Source organism: Ceratosolen solmsi, unplaced genomic scaffold (assembly GCF_000503995.2).
Source record: "Ceratosolen solmsi marchali unplaced genomic scaffold, CerSol_1.0 scaffold11, whole genome shotgun sequence".
In the NCBI taxonomy this organism is placed as follows: Eukaryota; Metazoa; Arthropoda; class Insecta; order Hymenoptera; family Agaonidae; genus Ceratosolen; species Ceratosolen solmsi.
The window spans coordinates 10,365,443-10,391,608 of NW_011948416.1; the positions used below are offsets into that span (position 1 = coordinate 10,365,443).

General features: G+C 34.4%; 1 protein-coding gene across 1 annotated transcript in view; it reads right to left on the minus strand.

The window, feature by feature from the left end:
- Lar (tyrosine-protein phosphatase Lar) overlaps nt 1–26,166 on the minus strand; it is a 187,645-nt gene that overhangs the window by 16,466 nt on the left and 145,013 nt on the right. Inside the window, 8 exon segments of the mRNA XM_011495886.1 lie at nt 12,051–12,347; nt 14,371–14,521; nt 15,370–15,699; nt 16,933–17,033; nt 17,657–17,662; nt 19,793–20,077; nt 21,550–21,828; nt 23,914–24,024. Of these exon segments, the coding sequence (XP_011494188.1) occupies nt 12,051–12,347; nt 14,371–14,521; nt 15,370–15,699; nt 16,933–17,033; nt 17,657–17,662; nt 19,793–20,077; nt 21,550–21,828; nt 23,914–24,024 (1,560 nt within the window).

Here is a 26,166-nt window from a genome sequence, read left to right on the forward strand (position 1 = left end):
AGAGAGAGTGTGTGTGTATATATGAGAGAGAGAGAGAGAGAGAGAGAAGAGTGACTGATAGGTAGATAAATAAATAGATAAGTAGATAGGTTGGTAAGTAGGTAGGTAGGTAGGTAGGTAGACAGATTAAGAGTAAGAGAGAGAGAGAGAGAGAGAGAGAGAGAGAGAGAGAGAGAGATAAATATAGACAAATAGATAGAGAATGAGCAAGATATGAATATTATTCAACGAAGAAATTATCATTTTACGTTATTATTTGTTTTGAATTAATAATTAACGTTAGTTGACTTGAGTGTGACACATCACACAACGAAAATACTGTTTATTATTAAACTTGGAGGAGATGGAAATTAGCGTGTGCTTGCAAAAGCTGTTGTAACATGAAGTGCACTTAAGAGTATTCGGTTTTAGCGTTTTTTTACAAAAGCACTATTTATATTATTAATGTATCAATTAATATCATCAAAATATAATTACAAGAATTTACAAATTATATATTTTAGTACCTCATGGACAATCCATTTAAAACGAAAACACGTTCGCAACTATTATAAGCATGATAAACTTTGTTTATTGGAATAATAACGCAAGAAAATAAAGGTTATATACTTAAACGCACAAATAATAAAAATGAAGGGACATTTTACTCATATATAAATATATGTATATGCAAAAATAAAGACAAGACTAGCCTACGTAATGCGAGAATACTCGTGATAAATACGCTGCATTAATTTTTCAGATAAGCACATAGACTACTCAGAATTGGACAGTACTAAAGCATTGAAAAAATATGTTTAGAGTCTCTGTTATTTTGAGAATTTCATTAAATTTTATTAGGCGTGGCGAACGGGCGGATTCCAAGAAGCAAGTGAAAAACCTCTGCAAAGTAGACTTCCTTGTTCCGTTGGAAGTGAATAACTCAATTCGAGATGCAATTAGGTCACAATTAAAAGCTAATTACTCATCTATTAGGTTATACAGCTACGATTGTACAAACTCAATCTTACGTGCGAAATTCTAAAAAATAATACTCGAATTTAAGACATCGTTTGTAGTATTATTGCTCGAATACGCTCAACTCGATAAAGTCGGAAATTAACATATAAACAAGCTTAACAGGGTTAAGCAATATTTTCTAGGATAATCAAAGCATTACGTAAGCATATTCCTTTTAACGAAGACTAAGTTTAAGTCAATAATACGAAAGAATTGAAAGTATTAGAGGATTAAGTATCTAGTTAACCAATGCAGCTCAATTAGTGCTCGTAATATAAACAATGTACACTGGGATTTTATGAAAAATCAAAGATGCATATTTTTTCAGTTATTTACTGCTGTCCAGATCTGCATCTACTTAATGGTCACGAATTTCGCGGATGTATGTATAAACGCATATTACAAAAAAAAAAAAAAAAAAGAAAGGGAAAAAAAGAATGGGAAAAAAAGAAAGAAAGAAAAGGGCGTAAACGAAAAATTATTATTCGACGCTCGCGTGTATCGCTCTGTCATATGAATCACTTTTTGTCGTGCGTTCATGAAAAAAATGTGTACTTGACGTACTAAAAGAAAGAGCGAAAAAAAAAAAAAAAAAAAAATAAAAAAAAATAAAAACAAGAAATAAAGGACAAAAAGAGAACGAAAGAATTTTCTGACAAGTGAAATAAAATTTTTTAGATGAAATAAGCACCGTCGAGCATTTATAAAAATAATTTCCATTTGGAAAAAAGAACAGTTGGATTAGAATTTCTCCGGAGACGCAATGCGCTGAATTTAAATAATTAAAAAAATCTAAGATGCAAAAAGGCAGTCCTTTTATAAAAAGACAAAACAAGAAAAAAATTTCTAACCGATTGTCAAAAAATGTGACATACAAAAACGAGAAAAAAAAATAATAAAAATTCACAGACGAACAGAGAGACGGAAAAATCTTTGGCTCAACTCTTTCGAGTTTTGGAGGTGAATACTCACTTTCATCAGCTGCGCCGGCAAAAGTCGCCAAAAAATTTGAAAAAAAAAAAAAAATCTCGTCAAAATTTTTGTTAAAATACTTTCACGCAGTATGTGTGTGTTATATAAAAAAAAAAATTGTTTCGTAATCTAACAATAGTAAAGATTTTTTATATACGGTATTTTTTTTTAATGTAAATAATTCTGGCATCTACTATAATCAGGTTGGCCATGACTTTAATGATACACACTATTTTCTTTATTATAATAATAATTATAGTTAAAGTGACCCTCTAATCTCTCTTTTATTAATTTACTATTTTATGGGTATGATCGACTCGTCAAGACTCATGTTTTCGCCGTAATAGCATTTGCTCGCCTATTTTCACTTGGACACATATGTAAGTTCGTGAAATATAAATGGAAATTTAAATGAAGCAAAGTATTGAAATAATGAGAAAAATCCTTTTCTACTCGCATTCGTACGTATTGACGAAACTCTCGCCGAATTTGACGAAAAAAATGTATGATATTCCGATCATATTATTATTATTATTATTATTATTATTTTTATTATTATTATCATCATCATCATCAGCATTATTGTTATTTTTATTATTATTATTATTATTATTATTATTATTATTATTATTATTATTATATAGCATATAATTATAAGAATAAATTCGTTTGGTCCTCGGTTCCGGTCATGGAGAGGCGGGAGACGTGAGAATATATATATATTTTTTTAGTATGGCATGCGCAATCACTACTCCAAGAATGAAAAATATTACTAAATAAACTCATGTCCACCTGTCTCGTATCGCCAAGGTATCTTATTGTATCATAAGACAGTGGAGAAAGTTTTTGGAATGAGCGAAATTTTTCAGCAATACAATCTTCTCATTGTTGAACGAAGCGAATCAATTATGATAATCTGCGAGACGAAGTACACCCTAGCAATACGAGACATTCTATGAAATGATTTATAGGAAGGAAAATTACGAAAACCATAATTGAAGAAATGATATGGGATAGCTAATACAGGGACTACCGTCGATCGGCATATTTATCGGCTTTTCCTATTTATAATTCGTATTTGTGTCACTTTATTCGTGCCTTCGATGATTCTTCTATTACTTTAGAATAAAACAAAATAAAAGGAAGAAAATAGAATAAAAATAAAAAATATACAAGAAAATAACAACAATAATTTTTGTCGAATATTCCGAAAAAGCGCAAACATTTGTATAATCGTCAAAAAAGTGTCGTCGCAAAAACTTACAATGTAACGAGTACGAAAATATTAAGTAGACATGCGTACTGATATAAAAAAAAAAAAAAAAAAAAAAAAAAAAAAAAAAAAAAAAAAAAAAAAAAAAAATGATAAAAAATCTCGTTCCCTTCACTTTCGCATACTCGCACACACGCAATCGCGATTTTTTACTTATTTCTCGATGAGGGAATATAGTAAAAAATTCATGAAAAGTTGCTTTTTAAAGAGAGAAAAATGTGTCGTGTCAATATATGAAGAAGGGAACAGCTTTCTATAGCCTACTATGCACTGCAAAATATACAGTTTATTTACAGATTTAAGATTATGAAGGAGCTTAGTATATATAAATATATATATGTATAATGAAGAAAAAAAAAAGAACATAAAAAATAACGTAAACATTACATCGAGAAACTGACTCAAGGTTTGAGAAGATTATGTATTACGTAATACGCATGCGGTTTAAAATGTATAATATACTTTGTATCCAAGGAATGTAAAACTGAAAAGCTTATCAAATTTATTACTCTTCATAAAAAGTTGACTGATAGTTCCATTGATCAGATCTGTTTAATTATTTATGAACTTAATCATGGAAAGAAAAACGTGTTTTTCTTTTTTTCAATCAACGTTGACGACTTCGCGTATACAAATGTGACGTTACTCATGCAAGAAATTACACATAAAAAGTTTCATTAGATACGCTTCTTAAATAATAATAATGATAATGTTTTCTATAAACATGACGACTGATGTACGTTGCCGCGAGTTCCTCATAACGATATCGACGATTAAGTAAATTATTAATACGCCTAAAAAAGGTTTTGATGTCGTGACAAATTTCGGCGATCCATTTTATTGCACTGAAAGCCCATCCACGAATTAGCACAATTATCGCGCTTTTTTCACATTAATTAATGTAGATTAATAAACACTTTTCGGCATTATCAATGCCTTATTTGACGCGAGCTCAGCGTAGTAAATTGCCGTATCGAATTTCTTCCTAACCAACTTCCTTTGAAATTCCACGAATACGATCAAGAAACTTGCCACCCACAAAACATCCCCTTGTTAGTGTCACTAGTCGACATCTCTAACCCACAATAACTCGAACGCAATTCACTCGCGCATTTGAAGAATACAGAAAGCGACTCACGCTACATTTCTATTGGTATTCAAATGAGAATGAGACTAAGTCCCTTTGTCGCTGCGATATTCCTTCGAACATGGAACACCTCGTCGCCGGTTCGCATTCCCTCTTCTTCCTCTTACGGTTTCTGCTCGTCTCTTCGATCTAGTCCACCCCCCCCCCATCCTTTCTACCTTACTTTTTGAAAATTATCGTTATAGCCAGCCGATAATATTGATGGATAATGGATTTTAAGCGCTTAATACAAAAAACCGAGAAATAATAGAGAGAGAGAGAGAGAGAGAGAGAGAGAGAGAGAAGAATAGATTATGAAGAAGAAGAAGAAGACGACTAGAAGCAACTTTAACATAGTCTTACATGGATTTTGTAGACTACTGCGAGACTATAATGTGAAGTGATTATTTAAAAAAGAAAGGCCTCCCGTGTATAATTATTTCACTTCACTTCACGGATACGAAACTTTTGTATATTATGCGGCGATCGTCGTTAATGTATTTAACAAATGACGAATTCGATACTCTAATATTGTAGCAAAAACCGATTGCTCCTTTCACGTAAATGTATTCCGAATAACTAAATGCAACATCTTCCTACTATAATAATAATAATAACAATGACTTGATTACTTATTACCACTATTGTTATTGTCATTATCACTGTTATTATTATTATTATTATTATTATTATTATTATTATTATTATTATTATTATACTTCTTCTTCTTCTTATTATTATTATGATTATTATCACGACGTTAATACATCTACATTTTTTATTCTTGTATTATCCATCAATCATCGTATTCTTTGACTTACATTAATTTAAATTGAAACTGCAAGTCTTTTATTTTGTCGATTAGATAGCATAAATTACATTAATTCTAATAATGGCAGTCCTATTAAAATTTGCATAATTAATTTGTTACTCCTAATACTTTTGCGAGAATTCATTAGCACTGTTTTCGAAAAACACTTTGCATTAGTGGCCAAATCCCTATTCTCGTATTATTTTGTTTGTAAAATTCTTGAAAATACCTACTGGATTATTGAAGTTACACTCGGACTAGCAAGATGTACAAGCCGCGATTAAGGTGAAAGACAAGGTGAAAAAAAAAATTAAATTAAATTAAAACAAGACCTGACCCATCTTGCTTACCGACGACGAGGTAGAATGCACACATGTTTAAACACACAGCCACACACACACACACACACACACCCACACCCATCCACACGCACGCACGCACGCACGCACGCACGCACGCACGCACGCGCACACGCACGCACGCACACACACGCGCGCGCACACACACATATATATAAATGGAGTAGTCATACAAATCCGCGTGCTTGGTAAATTCGAAACCACTTTTTCTTCGTACTTTTTCTATCGTTGCACTGTATATGCATCAGTACAAACACTCATAACTTTTTCACGTTGTTGTCAATTTTCGTATCCCGATGGAATCCACATCACACTCGTCTCAATAAACATCCCACCCGCACGCATGAAAGTACTCACAGGCACACGCATACGCACGTACGCATGCACGCACGCACGCACAAACAAACAGACAAATACCCAAACACTTTTGCTTTCACATTCGGTTTTAGGCGAGTCCGTTCTGAAGTCGAGACTATATCCTTATTTCCCAATCCCAATCCTTCAAAGATTTTTCATGCCGAGATCAGAACGGATGCGCGCGTCTCACTCACAAAAGTGCATACTCGAGTGCAGTCGGTAGGTGCTGCTGTGCTGCATATCTTTATTTTTCCTTCTACATATATGTAAGGGTGCTTTTATATACATTTGGTGCTGATTCTGTTTTTATTTATTTATTTATTTTGTTGTTGTTGTTGTGCTTGACACGAGACGTTGGTGCGATCTATATAAGTATAGACTTTACGTAAAGTTTTCACAAATATGTGCGTGAGTGTTGGTGAAGAGATATCGAGAAATACGTGCTCTTATACATAGATATACATTTTTCTTTCTTTTTTTCCTTTTTTTCACTTCATCTTCATTTTTTATGCACGTGATTTTGAATATAGATATTTGTGCAAAAGTAAAAGGTGAGCCGGCGCTACGAATTTTCGCGCATATATCCTCGAATGCTCGACATTTGTCCTGAGTAGTTTTAGAAATCTCGCTAGTTTATTTAGAAACGGCGGTTATGTTCTTTCGAACGCAGAATTTATTTCCAAAGTAAATATGAATTTCGCATAAGGAGTGCATGGAACTCATAATTTGCGCGCCGAAAAGCTTCTTTCATAAATTATTCGCGCAACATAGACTTAGATAACGCGGCGTGACTCGGGTTCCTGCGACGAACATTGTTCGTCAAATTGACCGGTCAGGGGGTATGTATAATGTCGTACTGCGTTAATCGGTGCTTCGTTAATCGCGATAGTCGTCATTTTTGCCGTTGTTCTTATATTATCGTCATTATCATTGTCGTGGCCATTATCGTAATCGTTAACGTAACTTCATTGAATCCCGTAGGGAGGACGAGCGGGCCAATGAACCGTCGGCGCGTCGGCTCGCCGATGCACACGCGTGCGGTGCCAAAGTGCCCGAGAACGTGAAATATCAATGTCAATATACATTTGCATACATACATTCATATACGCAAATAAAGAATATATATATCTATTATGCGTGGTCAAAGTGCGGTTAAGTCAAAGTCCGTAAAAGAAACTCTTCGATTCATTGAATTATTTCTTCATCGAGCACACGTGGCATAAATACATTAGTTAGTTAGTGCAATGATAAACGGCGAGTCATTAGATCATGATTAAAAAAAAAAAAAAAAAAAAAAAAAAAAAAAAAAAAGAAAAACAGAAAGAAGGAAAACAAATTTACACATATACGCCCACGTACTTCTTACGTATTTATGTACGTATATGTATGCATATGTATACTACGTATAAATAAATAAATATATATATATATATATGTGCATACGCTTGTGCAGTACAACACGAATGTTAATAAGTACTTGATAGTATTACAGTAGCAATTGGCTTGGTGCTTCACAAAGTGCGAGCTTACACGATATATACGCATTAAAGACTAGTAATGCGAAGGTGCTTTTAGCGGTGGTGCTTTCACTCGTGAGTCGACTATATAAATTCATGTGCGCTAGTCGTGTGTGCCATTATGCCCCGATGCCGAGTCTACGCATTCGTCGTTCGGGAAAAAAGGCCATGATAAGGATGTGTGCGCGTGTGCGTGTGTGTGCGCGTGTGCGTGCGCGTGTGCGTGTGCGTGTGCGCGCGCGTGCGTGTATATCGGATTAGCCTTATGCAGGGAAGAAGAGAGACAGCGGAGATGTATTTCGTTACATAGAAATGCAGGTGCGCGCCTCGTTCGACATTTTACCTCCCCGTTAAATTCATTATTTCGTCAAAGTGAGTGATGCGCGCGTATTGTTAGGCGCTTAGAGTTAACGTGGAACGGATTTTGAAAACTTTTCCTTTAATGGAAGAAAGCGTATTAAAGTTTTTGAAAGTCCTCGTTAGCTTATTCCTTGAAGATTGAGCCACGAGCGATGCTCATGAATTCTAAATTAACCGAGGCGTGGGGATTGGAGGTGGGCGCTCAGCTCGAATCTGCTAATAATATTTTGCTTTGATTTCCGCCAAAGTTGAATTAGCTTATGTGTGTACGGGGCTAATAGATTACGAGCGTGCAATTATTAAATGCCTTGCTGGTTTCAATTGCAATTTTAAATAATGGTAAGGCGAGATTTCGCATGGAAGCTTCCCGGAGTGAAATTTCGTTGGGGGCTGATAATTCATAATTCATCGCTTGTATATGGTTTCGCTCCCTAATAATCCTACATTAAACTTTGTAATTATCTTAATTATGAAAACGGCCATTGGATAGCGTCATTATAAAAGAGCTTAAGCGGGCGCTCGAATATCGAATTTGAAATTAATGGCAACTTTTGAGTCTATCAGCAAGAAAATACCTTCGATATAGGCAACTTTTAATTTACACTAAGAGCAGGCAAATGTGCAATTTTTTATATTACGGATTAAAAATATTATTTTCAATTTAATTAAAATTCGTACACGTAAGCCACAATGTTTTAACAAATTGAAAAATAAATTGCTTTCGCCTTTTAATTCTTATAAAGTTATTTGATTGTTTGTTTGCTTGTTTGTTTGTTTGTTTGGTTATCCCCCTTGAAAAATCCATGTAATACTGTAATGTATGATTAGCTTAGCGAGTCGAAGGATAGATTATTATTTATTTCGTGAAGTGTGGCGTAGCTGCGGTGGTGGTAATAGTCGATGGTAATTACGAAGAGTCTTAAAGCAAGGTAAGACGCGATGTTGGGATATGATTTAAGCGTAGACTCGGTAGAGCTTTGGCAATAACAGTTCGCCGGGAGGATTAATAGAAATTCTTAGGATAAAAAGGAGTTAAGGACGACATTTTAATTTATCCGTAAATATTGGATAATGGTGGACCGATGGATATAATTAAACAAACAAATTAAGCATGCTCTAAACATGTGCAAACGATAGAAACTAAATCTTAACTAAAGAAGACAGAAGAGAGCCTTATCTGAGGAATATAGAGAAATATATATATATATATATATATATATATATATATACATATATATATATAGTATTATATAGTAAAATATAGTATATATAATAAAAAAAAGAGATCCAAATGCTTTAAGATAATTATGTGTAATATAAATGTGTGTGCGTGTGTGCGTGTGTTGGTGTGGGTGCGTGCGTGTATTTGTGCGTGCGTGTGAAAATTATTTTGTTGACAATTGTGTGTATTGCGTTATGTAAATATAAGCAGATGAAGAATTAAGATATATAATACTTATATACTCGGGCTGTCTTTCTTTCGTTATAAAAAAAAAAAAAAAAAAAAAAAAAAAAATTAACGCTTTCAAAATAAATATTTACGTATTTAATGCGTTTTCATTTCATATATAATATGTATGAATTGGCGAAAGTAAATTTGTTCTTTCCTTCTATCTTTAGCCAAAAGGAAAGAAAAACAAATCATACAAAAATCACCGCCACTTTCTCAATGGAAATTGAAAATTCAAGATAGACAGCCCGTGTTTTAATTTTCTAGTATTTAATTACACGTGGCATAGAAGTGAAACTAAATTATTAGAAAAATATATAGATTGAAAAGAGATGAATTTTACGAAAACCACGTGAATGATAGATTGAGAGAAAAAAAAACATAGATTATATAATGAGTACGTTTATTACGATATAGTTTTGTATAAAGCGTAAGTATTAAGTCTTAATTAGTTGATTTTTATTTTCAAAACCTGGATCATCCTCCTGTAAATGCATTAAAAAAAGGGGAAGAAAAAAATTTGTGAGTTCAATATGAAAATGTTATTGATTAGTAAGTAAGCGTGTAAAAATTATTGCCTTTGTTTATGTAATCATAAATTAGTATATACAATTTTTTGTATTAAAAAGAGAGAGAGTCGACTAATATTAATATTAATATTAATATTATCATTATTATGGTTATTATTTTTATCATCATTATCATCATTATTATCATCATCATCATCATCATCATCATCATCATCATCATCATAATAATAATAATAATCATCATTATCACCATCATCATCATTATCATCATTTTGTTATTATTATGATTATTATTACTAATAATACTACTACTACTCATAATATACATATTTAAATTAGCAATATTTCAATAATATTAACAAGAGAAAATGATTAGTATTAAAAATTTCATTATTAAGTCCTGAAAAATTTGATCAAAAAAATTGCATTTTCATAAATTCGTTAATCGCTGAATTCAAAAAATCATTATCAGCGACCAAAAAATCCGTGGCTGCATGAAACCTGCAAAAAAGTATTCTATTTCTTTTGAAGAAGTCAAAAAATTTCTGGGATATCGATTCATCTTTTCGTCGCAAAAAATTCCAAAAATATAAAATCTTTCCAGCCAAAAGATGTTAGGCCAACGTTTTTTTTTTTGTTTTTTTTTTGTTTGTTTCTTTTTTGTTTATTTATAAATTGAAAAGATACTCGTTTCGAAACATTAAAAGCACAAAAGATCCAGTAGAATAAATTTTAGAAAAAAGAAAAAATATATTGATAATCCAACGCTCAAAAATATTTGCGCTGGTAAAAAATTAAGAAAAAAAAAAGAAATAATTTATTTTACAAATCCTTGACGACGATATTTTTGAAATAGTACTCTGCTTACTCGAGTAAAATGTATTTTTAATCTTCTAATAGGAATCCAGACGACAAATAAATGACGTATAGTACGAAAGAAATGTATATATATTTTTTAAATATAAAAATAAACAAAAAAAAAAAAAAAAAAAAAAAAAAAAAAAAAAAAAAGAAAAAAAAAAAGAAAAGGATATAAAAGGAAGAAAAAGAACATAAAAAATTCCACAAAGTAAATGTAAGAATCGAGACAAAGTGAATTGAACTTAAAGTTAGGAGAGTTTCGGTCATTTGAGTTATGAAGTTTGAAAGGAAGAAAGGTGTTGAATACATGTTTATTCGTAATCTGAAATCGAAAGTGCAGATTTGATTAATAAGTCGTTACAGTTGGTACTGGCTATAACGTTTTTCGCATTTTAAAAATCGCGCATATAACAACAATAATGGGATTTTTGGCGGACTTTTATATTTTTGGCTCTTTTATTACACAAATTATACTCAATATTATTGGATAACGGTGACTCTGTCTCATCTGGAAATCAGAAATTCGGCTGCCCCTTTAAAAAAATATAACGAGACTCACGTCAACTCGAGCGTCAGCAACGTTCGCAAATTCAAAATTTAAAAACCAAACCAATAGCGAAGGCACTTAACCTCGCCTTTATCAATGAAATATTAATGGATTTTCAGTTTGTCGAAAGTTTATTTATTCCCCATTTCGAGAATTAAAGTCGGCGAATAATCTACTATTAGATTAGATTCCATTACCTTTCGAATATCTCACAGTCCGCATAATACGTATGATCGAATTAATGCCTCAACAACATTAAATCTAGCCGGCGCGATCCTCGAAACAGCAGAGACCCGAGACTCGAGAGACTTAATTTGCCAATCGAGGGAGACGCTGCAGTTACATTAATGTCCTGCATGGTAATCCTCGCATTATTCAAGGAATTCCGACGGGACTTATGGATGCAGAATCGTATCGCGCGAGCTGCGAATTCGCTAAAAACGCGCCACCACACTCGCGGGAAATTCCGGAGTCGAGAATTTGCCGATGTCGCGTATAACCGTCTTGGACTCCCAGTTGAGAGCAGAGCCGTCCGAGAAAAGTTGACAGATCACTGGTGCGATCCACGCACAACGAGATAGAGAGATAGAGAGATAGAGATAGATAGAGAGAGAGAGAGAGATAGAGAGAGAGAGAGAGAGAGAGAGAGAGAGAGAGAGAGAGAGAGAGAGAGAGAGATAGAGAGAGAGAGAGAGATAGAGAGAGATAGAGAGAGATAGAGATAGAGAGAGAGAGAGAGTAACATATATATATATATATATATAGAGAGAGAGAGAGAGGGAGTAACAGATAGAGAGACAGATAGATAGATAGATAGATAGATAGATAGATAGAGAGAGAGAGAGATAGAGAGTGAATTGCGCGGCATATAAACTCAGGGATACATACCGTCTTCGTGAGTGCGGACAGTTATGGGGTAACTTGGGGGACCGTCGCCGACGCTCGTCCCCGCTACGACCCATATCCTGTAGTCGGTCCACTTTTTCAGCTCGTCCAACACGAATCTCGTGTTGTTGAGAGTTATAATGGTAGACTCGGAATCCGAGCGTCCGCTCTCGACGTAGTGCAGCTTGTAGTATACGATGTGGCCGTTGGACCGTTCGACCGGAGGCGGCTCCCACTTGACCAGAATGGAGGTCGGGCTGCTCGGGTGGCCGCTCACATTGCGAGGCGGGGCACCCGGGACTGTATAACACTCGATTATAGGAGGACATCCGAGGGCTAGGGGGTCGGAGGGGGGATGAAACGAAGGATTGGAAGGATCGAGCGTAAGGGAGATAGATAGATAGTCCTCGAGAGAGAGAGAGAGAGAGATAGAGAGAGGGGGGGGGCCCAAAGCGAGGTGCTCAAGTGGGAGAACTTAAAGTATAACCAGCCTCGGTAAATATTTACCGTCGAGCCTTGGAGCGCGGGCACGTGAGTTTTCGTTTTTGCCAATCGAGCTGATCCGTCCAAATGAATCTCATTGAACTTTTACGAGGCTGATGGGGATCTTGGTTGGCGTTCGCGAGCTTCGCTTCATTTTAAAATGATTTATCGGTTGTATCAAACAGTAGGCTATTTGCTTTTAATAACTTTAATCGCTTCACTCGCCCTCGCGATAATACTCGTTTATATTACGATAGACGCGACTAGTTGAAATATATGTAAATTAATGTGAGTGAATTATTTTTGTTATACTGCTCAGTCGGCGAAAGTTCGTATTTACATAAATATCCCATGCCTTTTAGACTTTGTCGATTATTTTTGCCGCTCAACGATTTTCATTAGATATTAGTCGGAAGATTGTATATCCTTCGAGCTGTATATATTTATATATATATATTTTATATTAAAATCGGAAAAATCGACTAACTTTTCAATTACCTTCACGACGAACATTAGCTACTTTTACCACTATTTATTACATCGAGTGTTAATTCATCGGGAGTGATGGCATTATATGATTTATGGATATGGCAAATTGAAACAAATATCTAATATAAAGTTTTAATCGCGACACGATTAAGCAAGAGGAAAAATTAAAAATAATATTAAGATATCTGCATTGAAGTGAGTTTTTCAGTTTTCCGTGTCCGAGTGGCGTTTAATGATGAAGATGGACGAATGTTTACAGGACGCGCTTGTCTTTATATTTAAAATTGTAAATATTTCTGCACGTTCGAATCGAACCTCGAGCAAGTTATACTTTAATCCTCCAAACAATAAAAAAAAAAAAAAGAACGACGGTAAGCCATAAGTCGGTATGATGCTCGTTAACACTTGCTCATTAGTTTGAAGTCTTGACGAGGAATCAATAGTTTTACGGCTTATCGCTAAAGAAATTTTGACGAAAATAATCATTCAATGAAAAATCTGAGACTAAGCGAGAACGAGAGAGAGAGAGAGAGAGAGAGAGAGAGAGAGAGAAAGAGAGAGAATCAGAGGGCGGGAGGGAGGGAGAGGTGGTCGATTGGTTAGAGAGGTAGATAAATAGTTTGATAGGCGAGGTTGGTAGTTATATAGACAGATATATAGTTAGATAAATAGATAGAGATAAGGTATAAAAAGAACTAAAATAGTTTATTTAAAAAAATAGAAGAAAGAGTAAGGTTCTTTTTATTAATTTAAATAAGAGGTGCCCAAAATGCACACACACACATATAGATATTGATGCAGTGCTTGGTGCAATTTTGATATGTATAGTATGTTGGTATGTATAAATATATATATAAATATATATATAATAAAGTGGCATCCAAAAACGGCTTTGTCGTTTGCAAAAGCATGCAGTCATTCTCACTCTCCCACACGTTAGAAAGAAAGGCCACAGATTGTGCTCTGGTGGACTCTTCTGTAAAGAGACTCTCACGCAACTGATAAAGATCAAGTCTTATCGTCGGTACCTTGCCTTGGTCAGCGTCCCGCCCCAAATACCCCCCACCCCCACCTCCCTATCCCCTTACCCCCTCAACGCCCGCCCCACCCACCCGCGCCATCGTGACCCGCCCGCAAAGAGGTACACGTAGCAAGGTACTATTGCATAGCGGAGTACTCAATAACTACGTTATTACGTGTGTGGAGTTGGATTATAGCAGAAGCAGTGGTGGAGCGACCTCGTGGCCATCGAGGCTCATTGTCCTACCTGCAGTGGCCGGCGGGTGACCGGGACCCCCGCCCACGGGGATCGGGGACGCCCGCCCTGGCCTCTCGGCCGGCTTTTGCTTACCGTACTGCTTCGTGCGAACCGGAAGTGGTATGGTTGTCGTGCCCTCGCCCCGCTGGCCTCGCGCTGCCAGCCACACGTAGTACAGCGTATTCGGGTAGAGGTTCGTCAGAGTGTAGTTCTCCGTCACCGGGATCTTGCGGTGGTGCATCTCCTGCGAAGTGGAGCACGACATTGTTTATTCAATTACTGTTACGACATTGCAATTGCGTTCGATTGGCGCAAGAGGCACGGTCGGCCCTGGTCCGATTGGTTCTCGTGGAAGGCGACTCGGTTGGGTTTGAGGCGCGCCTCAAGTCCACCTTACTCCGGGATAATACTCGTAGGTCGGGGATCACGAATACGCATTCATATCGCGGAGTTTCTAAATGTATTTTTTATTTTTTATTTTTTTTTTCACTAATAGCTGTATTGGCAGTGGTAATTCCCAGTACTAAGTTTTTTTAAATCTTAACGCGTTCGCTGTGTGATTCCTATCATATCGGACACAGGCTCTTTTCTCCCACCGGCGCGCACCTTTCTAAATGAATATAGAAATGAAATTACGCTCGCGCTCTCATTTCCCGGTGATCGTATGATATTTCACTCGAATGCAATCATAAGGCACTTCCGAGGAGTTAAAAAAAGTTAAAAAATTTCCGTTCTCAGAAAAACCGATGAAAGACGCCGACTCGGTTTTTTTGTTTTCGTTTTTTTTTTGTTTGTTTGTTTGTAATGTTAAAGCGAGCGGAATGTTGTATTCTTAATTTATTTATAATACGAGCATGATGTTGATATCGTTAAGTCGAGCTAAATTTATTTTTGAAGGGCTAATATTGCCAAACGGCGAGGAATTCCGTTACGTCCGAGTTATCACGGGACTTTATTCGTCTCCGATGTCATGCACCCGCTGCTCGCGATATCCCTAAGACTAACGATCGAGGAGGAGGAGGAGGAGGAGGAGGAGGAGGAGGAGGAGGAGGAGCAGGAGGTTGAGGATGAGGCACCCAGAGGTTGACGCACCTTCGCGTAAGTGTCGTTCCAATAGAGCTCGTAGCTGAGAATATTCTCGGCGCTGTGGTCGGGCTTGTTCCACTTGAGTGTGACCTTCGTCTCGCCGATGTCGACGGCGGTGAGCATCTGGGGGTGGCTCGGCACACCCTGCTGCGTCTTTATCTGGACGGGGGCACTGAGGGGCCCGGGGCCGACGCTCGTCAGCGCCTGCACGTGGATTGTGTAGATCGCGTGGGAGGTGAGGTCGGAGATCGTCGTCAGCTGGTTGTTATCGACGGTCTGGAACTGCCAGCTGGACATCGGCTGGCCCGGATTCGTCGGGTAGTATACCTTGTAGCCCTGGTTTATTGTGGAGGCGGGACGTAAGAAAAGCTGATTAGTCGTGGAGCGGCTTATTACTCGTTGGCGAAATCGCTCATATCGCGTGCTCGCGACATTTATCGCCAATGACGTATCGCGCTCTTCGGCAAATGTTGCTTTTTAATTTTCTAAAGTTGTTTGTGCTTGAGCACTCCGAGCCGATGTAACGAGGTCGTAATTTAACGTGCTTATGAATAAATTTAGCGTGCGAGCGTTATATAATGTTACAGTATGTTGCGGTTCGGGTTTGTAAAGGCGCGGAATCTACCCGACACTTCAAGACGCGCGTTTACAAGTTTGTGCAAATGTAAATTAGGTTGTGAAAATAGTGGCCGATTAATTAGACCGAGGAGCCCTGATGGGTCTAGTGATTAAAGGTACGCTTTGAAAATTAAAAGCGACGAAAGAAAATAATTAAAGCTATTCTTAATTATTTTGTTGGGCAAACGTTGAACCGCGCCCTCGGATTAATGAAAAATACACATAATTTTAGAATGCATTGAAATTACAATATTGGCTCGCGCGAGCTTGCAAATTACGGTTATTAATTTCATTTGCAAAACTTTCTTCGAGCATATCTTTTCGTTTTTGCTTCTGTTTTGTCTTTTTAATTATGGCCAAGACCGTACTTGCGATACCGAAATTTTATATACAACTTGTATGCAGTGGTTATTATTTTGTAAACTAAATCTCTTGAAAATAGCTGCAAAGCGCTCGCGCTTTATAATCTCGTGGATTCATTGGAAATTGCGGCTTCGGTTTTATTAAAATTAAGGATTAACATATTTAAAACTCTTCCTCCGAGTTTTTATAAAGCGCTCGTTACGGAATTAACGTCGAAAAGTTATACGAGTACTGGTCGTGGGAGTAAATCTTGTAACTTTCAGACATTAGAAATCAAAGGAAGAGAGAGAGAGAGAGAGAGAGAGAGAGAGAGAGAGAGAGATGTGTAAGTGTGTGTGCGCGCGTGTGTGTCTGTGTCCCCCCTTCTCAATGAAAATAAGCGTCCTTCGCCTTCGAGTTGGCAAAATTAATTAATTTGGATTAAGGTGGATAGTGAATTCGACATCAATGAATCGATCGAATGAACGAAAGAAAAAAATCATTATCGTCGCTATGTCGACGTGAGCTGCACGAGCGATAACTTGAAGTAGCCCATCGTTTTTTAATGATCTAGGAATCGTTGGATAATAATCGATTAACAGTACTCACCGTAACCTGACCGTTTGGAGTCTCTGGCTCGTCCCATTGTATAACCATTGTGCTCGAGCTTAACGCTCGAACCTGAACACGACGAGGCGCGCTACCTGGTCCTGTAAACAAAAAGAAACGGCAATTGTTTAGTCGGCTCCCTCGATTACGTCAAAACGATCATTCTTACTAATACTGACTGATCTAATGCAAAATTTAATATGGTTAATAAGATGGCAATACAGTTAGTTTAACTAAAAAGTACTATTACTGTTAAGAGCAAAACTTAAAAATAAACTCCAAAATTTGGGATACGAAAGTAATGTGATAGGTGAGTTATGCGACAAGGTGAATTAATGAAACTTAAAAATTTGTTGTTGTTGTTGTTGTTGTTGCTGTTGTTGTTTTTTGTTTTTGGTGTTCGATAAAACTACATTGTGCCACACATACACACACCCTCATGCGCGCACGCACACGCTAACACGAGCACGCGCGCACACATACGATTTAATCTAAGATATTGCAAATAGTCTGATAGGAGTTCATTATAAATCGCGGCTCTCGTAATGCCGATTTGAATTATTTCCATTCTACAGGCAAATGCATAATAAAGATTTCAATGATTCGCAAGAGTTTATTAAATTTATTCGTAAAAGAAAATTCTTCCTATCTGACATTATTCTTTGTGTAGTGAACAAAATAAATAAAATCACTACGTCACTCTTAATACGTGATTTTGACTTACTGGTGCCTCCATTTGTTGATTCCGCTATAGAGAAAAGGTCAATTGATTATTTATGATTCACTCGGCTGTAGTGCATTTTAAGTGCTCATGAAAACAAAAACGAACGTGACGTATCTTTATTGCGCTTCTTCGTTTCTATTTGCATGGGCGTAGTAGCATTGTGAGAAGTTTTACATTTTTCATCTCTTTCATCGAAGTGGCTGCCTAAATTTTATTTATAGCCATTTCAATCGAATACAGACAAAGTTGTAACTCGTAAGTGCATCGTTATTTGGCCAAACAATGGACATTAATTTTAAATGCTTTATTATTCAAAATATAATTTACGGCTTATTTATAATGCATAATGCACACAGAAATTATATGCTGGGCTCTTGCGATCCCTACACTTCGTTAATCGACAATGCTAACGACAATAACAAAATGATAATTCAATTAATCGAACAAATCCATTATTTGGCGTTAATATAATTTCATACTTTCACAGTGCGATCGGTTCAATGTGATCTAAGAGTCGAGAAGGAAATGGTATAATTGATACTGTCGGTAATTATTTGGAAAGTTGACGATACGAAAACATATTATTATTATTATTATTATTATTATTATTTTTATTATTATTATTATTATTATTCTTGATTTGCCAAATAGTACACGAGTGCAAATGATAGACAAGACAAGAATCGATAAAAGACAGTATATAACTAGATAGAGTGAAAGAGTGATAGAGAAAAACAGTAAAAGGGGAGAAAAAGTGAAAAAAGTGCTTTTTCTACAAAAATGCTTTTTGTATGTCACTTACATGTATCGAACGGATCCGCGATTGACGGCATGAAAAAAGTACAAAATATTTTCCTCAAAAAACCGTCTCAAAAACATGTATTTATAATTTTCTTGTGCAAAAATACTAACTAGGTGCAAAAATAAAATTCATTTTGTCCTTACGACTCGTTTCAGTTTTCGCGTCGATCGTGAGTAATTTGCAAAGCCGGAGACGACGATGTTTTATAGTATTTTTTTTTCTCTCTTTAACATCGTGTATTAAGCTGTTGCGCATGTCAATTAGCAAATATATTTCGAGTCATAATTACATATTTGACCATTCGATCGAGAATTCAATGGGTAATACAGTTATTAAGATTCATTATAATAAGATAAAAGAGAAGAAAAAATAAATAAATAAACAAGAAATAATATTATCGATAATATCGATATGTAGATTTTATCTCATATTGCGTTCTTATATATTTGTGAAAATTTCTCGCTCTCCCACCGCCCCCCCTCCGTCTCTCGCTAAATTGAAAGAAGAAAATGTCTGTATTAATAATTTTATCACTTTTCCACGTAATTTCAATAATAAAAAAATTCAATTATGGAATTTAGACATTTGATATTCTTATGGAAAATTTATATGACCATTAGGTATCTATGCCTATGAAATTAATGCAGATTAATAATTATGGTTTATATATTTTCACATTTTATATATTTTATATATTTTATTAATTAAATTTTATTAAATAAAATATATTTTATATATTTTATTCATTTTATATATTTTCAGTAATTTTCATCTCTCTACACTGAATTCTCGATTTACTAGTATTGGCTGAAATATGAAAATTTTAAATGTTTCTTTATAAAAAATTAATCATTATAAATATAAATATATCAATTTATGAAAAAATGTTTCGTAGCAATTGCACGTTCGTATGTATGTGGATTAAGAATTTTCGTATTTCCCGAGAATAAATGATGACTCTTTTACCGTTACACATTTAATAAGAAAATGCCGAGAATACATTGAAAAATGATTCAACAATGTAGAAATATTTGCCCCGATTTAATCAATTCGATTAGTTGTATTAAGTCGTGTCTTTGTCGGTCCAATCTCGGCATAATAAAACAGACTTTACGTCTACGTTTTCATTGTCCAAGACCCTTAAAACCGAGGCCACAAAACATTTTTTTTCTTCATGAAAAGTTACTGATGTATATTTATATATATATATATATATATATATATATATATATATATATATATATATATATATATGTATATGTATAGAGAGTCGGGACGATAATACATTAGAATATAAATAGAACAATTAGGCCAATATAGCCAAGAATACTGACTCGTTTCACCGGTGGTGACAAGCACCGGGGTACTTGGTGGTCCGCGTCCAATGTCGTTCACCGCGATGACGAAGAACTCGTATTCGGTATAGGGGCTGAGGTTCCGCACCTGGTAATACATCGTCGTGATCCCCGATATCTCGGCGTAGGCATGATTCGCGTGCTTGGGCTTATGCTGTATGACATAGTAGGCGAGCTCATCCGGACCCTTGTATGACCAGGACAGCTTCACCGAGGTAGCCGTTATCTCGGATACCTGCACGCTCTCGGGTGCGAGTGGCAGAGCTACGGATACGATAAAATTATTGTCCTATGGCAATCGCTGGACTATCATGGGGCTGCTCGGCCTTTGACACATCCTTAGCCATGATTATGGCCTGATGCTTTTACTCGACTCGACTAGACTCGACTCGAGTCGAGAGGTCGAAATGCGATATGATTTTATTCCGCAGAAGGTATCGTGCAGTTTGTGTATTTTAGAGGCAAGTATTCGCTGAACGTAATAATGGAATATTCAAGGCGCACGTATGCGAGGCGGGGAAACGTCTCCCACGGGATAAGAGCACAAAACCGCGTAAATTGTAAAATTGCCGTTTATAGATTTCAGAAAAATGTTTTATCGAAACCCTCTTATCGAAAGAGATGTTGGTGGACAAACGTGACACGCCTACGTTTAGTAAAGATCGCTAATTATCTTTCAATGATCTTTCATTAATATTTTAATTAATGTCATTTTGATGGATTATTATTATTCGCAAGTCGCAAGCGTTAATTCTTTGACATTTACTTACAAAAAATTCATTCGCGATAAAAACATTTTCTAAGCTTACATCTTATCGTTTGCACACTTATTTGTCATGTCTCTTTATTATTTATTAATGTTGTATTTTACTTGTAGCTTTTTGACATACGCTACTCTTAAGTAAACATACGGAGTTCTTTATATAAATAATCGATGTAGCGTTTTAAAAATGTTTCCCGACATTTATTTGATAAAATGTTTTTAATCGATATTCCTCATTGCATGGTAAATATCGATATCTTAATTCAATTTCGTAGTTTAAGGTATTGATTTACAAAGTTGGAATATTAAATTAACGGACAATGCTAGCAGACCTCATAAACCGCGTTCCCAATACATTTATTCATTGAAAAACATCATAATTTGTGCTATTTTTTAATGACATTTGTCACTTTAGTAATTTGCGATATATATATATATATATATATATATATATAATGTAGTTCAAAATTGTGCGACATAACGTTAATGTAAAATTGATGAAATTGCAATATCATAATTATTTCAGTTAATTAACAACAATTTTACCATAATGTAAAGATTAGTAAAAGTTTATGTTGATGAAGCATCAAATTTATTCCATAGACATTTGGCACGAGACAATCTCCAAAAAAACCAATAATTTACATTAAAAAAGATAGACAAATTCTAACATTAAAATTGCTAAAATAAAAGCTACTCGATCAAAACATTATCTATCAATTTCATGTACACGACGTTTTCTCTAACAATTACTTGCCTCTTCTGCACAATCGAAATCCTTTTTTTTCTTATATTAAGCTTAAAATTGTCTTGCATCAAACTTTACAACACCCTAGCCTGCCATTTCAACATGTGCTAAAACAATTTTTATTTACATTTATAACCGCAATAAAAAATAACGAAGGGGAAAATTGTGAAAAAAAGAAGAAAAAAAGCTCAAGAGTGTGGGAGATAATGAAGTTGTGGCACTCACAATGAACCTTTACGAGGGTGGTTGTGTTGATGATCCCCAGCTCGCTCTGGGCGATGCACGTGTAGTTCGCCGACTCTTGGATGTTTTTCAGCTGGAGGACGTTTTTGCCGACGGGAGGCATTTGGTTGTCGGGTGTAAGGTCCGTCGCCGGCTCCTTGCGCCACTTGACGTACGGCATTGGCGAGCCGACGGCGACGCACGTCAGGTTTATCGACGAGCCGAGCATCACTTCGTTCACGGGGTTCGGTGGGATCGAGAAGTGCGGCACTACTCTGCGTACTAGAGAGAAAACGGAAATTTTTCGTCGTTTCAAGAGAGGGAGTTAAAGAATGTTTTTGCCTCTCTCCCCTTCCCCTTCACGCCCCGTACGAGCCACGTCTCGCAGCAGTTTTTAAGGCCCCGACAAATTTTCTTTCTTTTTATATTACCTGCGATGTCATCGAGTTTCGCGGGTTTTCATCGAATTCGCGTTAACGGATTGTCAGTTGGAATGTATAGTCATAAGACTTTAGGAAAATCAATAAAAAAAATATGCCTTTACAATTTCATTTTCGACTTCGAGGAAAAATGCTCATTAATAACGATGAATTTATTTACTTTTAATAAAAGCCCACATTATCCTAAAATAGTTTAAATATTTATGTGATATTTTGCTACTAATATCATCCTCAATCGTGATATCTTTCTTTCCTTTCTATTTTTTTTTTTTTTTTTTTTTTTTTGGTATTTTAACAAAAGTTTTTACCGATTTAAGAGCACGAATATTAAAAACTCTATCATAACGCCCCCCCACCCTATTTCTCACTATTATTATAAATTATAAACCTGAAATCGTTTAAAAAATTTATCGTTTTATTTTTTTTCTTTTTTACACTTCAAATTACAGCTAATAATTTGAAAATAATTGTTTCTTAACTTTAGTTTATTAAGATTTTTCTTTAATTATATTTCTTAACGTACAAAGTTTTATCAATTTTTACAGCGTAGAAAATATTAAAATCATAAACTTATCATTATCATTTTAAATAATTTCGATTTATCATAATTTATTTTCTATTTAGGCAAATTGACAATATTTTCTCTAAAATTAACCCTTAAACTTTCTTAAATTTTATGATTTTTCACAGGGATTTAATAACTATTTAAAAACAAACGAATAATACTATAATTAATATCAATAAATATGCCCTATCAGAATTACCTTTTTTAGGATCTCTGGGATTAACTCGAAAGTATTTACCATAATTAGAGCAAATCTAAGTTACTCCTTTCAATCATATTATTTTACTACAATGGAAAAACACTCTGACGATCTGGTACTTTACATATTCTCAAGAGATGGATGTCCTTGTCTAACTGTATTTATAGTTATATGTTATTTAATCATTTCTTTTACATTTATATCATCGTTTATTACGAGACCAAAAGAGAACTGCAATATCTATTTTCATATTTTGCTGATAAAGTATAATCTTAGTTACGAGTTCATAAATATTAAAATTTAAATTATATATATATATATATATATATATATATATATATAATTTTATTAATATAGGAGATTATTAATATCAAAGAGTTCAAGATAAAAGCAGAATTGTACCAAAAGTTCACAGAATATATTACCAATATTGAATACACGTACGATATTTGTTCAGTATTGATTAAAAATGTAATTATATTAAAATTATAATTATATTGGATAATGGTATATGTTAACAATACCAATGACATTAAAATTTACGTAGAAACATCATATTAAGCAATGAAACTTACAACAAAAAAAGAAATTACTACTGATATATTTTTTGTATTGACTATTTTTTTAAATTTTATTTTGTTAAATGTTATAATAATACTAATAAGGAAAAGTGCGTATAAAAGTACGGAAAAGATTGGTAAAATTTACGAAATAATATTTCTTCATATACTAATTTTTCAGTTTCAATTAATTAACTTTATTATATTCGAAAGTATTTAATAAATTTAATAAATAAATAAAAATATACTAATAATGGTTACAAATGGTAAAAAAGAAAATAAATAATTTTAAATAAAAGGATCAATATTATTATATGTACTCAATGTTTTTTTCTTCTTCTTGAATAAATACAACATTTGCCATTGCAATCAAATTGATATTGTTGAATTTATTTGCTCACCAATTTTCTTAATTTTCTTAAAATTGCAAATACTATACATTTAATTATTTGTCATTTATTCACATGGTTTTGAGACAATGTTGCATATTATATTTTGAACCGTAAAATAATATCTTGATTCAGCGGGGCTATGTTGCGTCCCCTCTCTCTTTTTACAATATCCAACGCTCATGATTGTTGAGAAAGGAAGATTTTTACTTACTTTTAACATACAGGGTCGTTGATTTGGAGTATTCCGTGCCCACGGAGTTACTCGCTACGCACTCGTACTTTCCTTGATCCGATGGATCTGATTCCGTGATCTGTAGCGATCCTGAAAGTATAAAGAAAAAGTTGAAAATACTAAATTAAAAATTGCAAAATAATGAGTTATAGCTTCAAGCATGTAAATAAATGACCATTATTGTTTATAAAGGGTATAAATGTTTGTGTCTTCTCGTCTATCTGGACTTTTCGATTATATTTTGCTTTATATTTTCATAATATTACTTATTATCATGGTCTAAAGGTATTTTACAATCGGTTAGGAAATATAATCTCTAACTTTATTTTGCGCCAAGCATAGTGATGATACTGGGCATAATGCAGAATTTTATACCTCGATAAAGTTTGACTGAGTTACGAGCGTTTGAATTTTTTAGTAAGGTGCAAGTAATATGGGATACTTTAACATGAGTAATATGTGACATAGTAACTTTGGGCTTAAAAATTTGAAAACTTTTAAAATAATACACTAGACTTTCTTACACTTTAATACAAACATACCTAAGCGTAAAACAAAAATTTTATTCGATTGAATTTTCTAAAATAAGAAATTCAAGTTAACATAATTTATTCATTGAGTATCATTTGTATTAATATCAAAGCGAGTAGTTTAAAAGAAAAAAATATTGGCATGTAATTCTATTTTGTGAAATTATTATTTTACTGTTAGTATTTACATTGGTAGAAAAAGTTTGTCTATTTTTACTTTATATTATTTCGAAAAATGCTCATATGCATTTGTATTTTAAAATAATTTTACATTTTGATCGACTTGTGCTTATTAGATTTTATACTTTTGTTTATACTAATTGTTGAAAACTCACACACACACACACACACACACACACACACACACACACACACACACACATCAAACTAAATAATATATATTGGCATTCTAAATTACATATTTGATTTTAATCTTATCGCTCAATTAATTTATTTTAACGTAATTATTTAATTTAAATTACTTAATTTAATTATTTAATACTTTAGTTTTTATTTAATCCGGTTGTTAGGCTTAATTAGTTAAATTACTTAAAATTAGAGTATATTGAATATTAAGGAGTTGAAGTAGCAAAAAGCAGCCTTGATTCGTAGATATTTAAAGTTTTCCTTTTCCGTATCCGTATGGCTTTACTCTTCGCAATTTGAGAAAAATACAAATAAGTTCGAGGTTGGTTTAAATATACGCCGAAAGAAAAATCGAACGTCGCGTTAATCCAGTTTGCTCCTTTCAACCCATTTCCCCCTTATTTTCTCCCCTCGTGAAATTCGCAAAGATTGGTAGACAAGACAGAAGGAGAATTTTTTCCGACCCACCCGCGAGTTAATGGAACGGAAATAAATGCAACGAAAATGTCGCCGCTTCTGTATTAAAAGCGATCGGGGACGACTCCCTCGACGTTTCCATTTATCTCTCCTTTTCTTTCTTTCAGTGTTTTTTCCTTTTATTCTACTGTCGTCTCGTATCGGCCTGTACGAGCAGTAAAAGTGAAATTATCAGCTTTTTAAATGAAAATGGGAAAATGGCCCATCGCTGCTGTAGCTACAGTAAGAAAATATATAATGGAGTGAGCAGATGGCAATGTTTTGTTTCGATCAGTTTAATAAGATTGTTATAGGATGATTTTAACGGGGCATATCATAGCGAACTTTTCATTTCTCGGGCTTCGCCATTTTGTAATATCGTTATATTAATGGCGCGATTTCACGATAATAAGTAGAACAAGGGGAAAGATTGATACTGGATACTGTTTGTCCATTTTGAGAGAGAGAGAGAGAGAGAGAGAGAGAGAGAGAGAGAGAGGAGTACGTCATTACGTGAAATTAACCAAACTGACAATGCGTTGTATGTACGAGAAATTGCTACTTTAAATATAATAATCGATAATATAATAGAAATTATTTATTTATTTATTTATTAATTTTTCTTTTCATCTTCTTTTAGTCGATCAATTCAATTTGTGCATTTATTTCTTTACTTTTTCTTATTCGAACCCCAATTGCTTCGATCGGCCTTTAAGATATTATTATATATCATTTTATAGACGTTAATTTTATTAAACAATAGTCGAATGTAATATATCGAGTATTTCGTTGAATGAAAATTTTAGTCAAGTACAATTTAATAGTACGGTATATTCTTTTCCGGTTGTAAGTACTCGCGAAGATAAGTAAATGAAAAAAG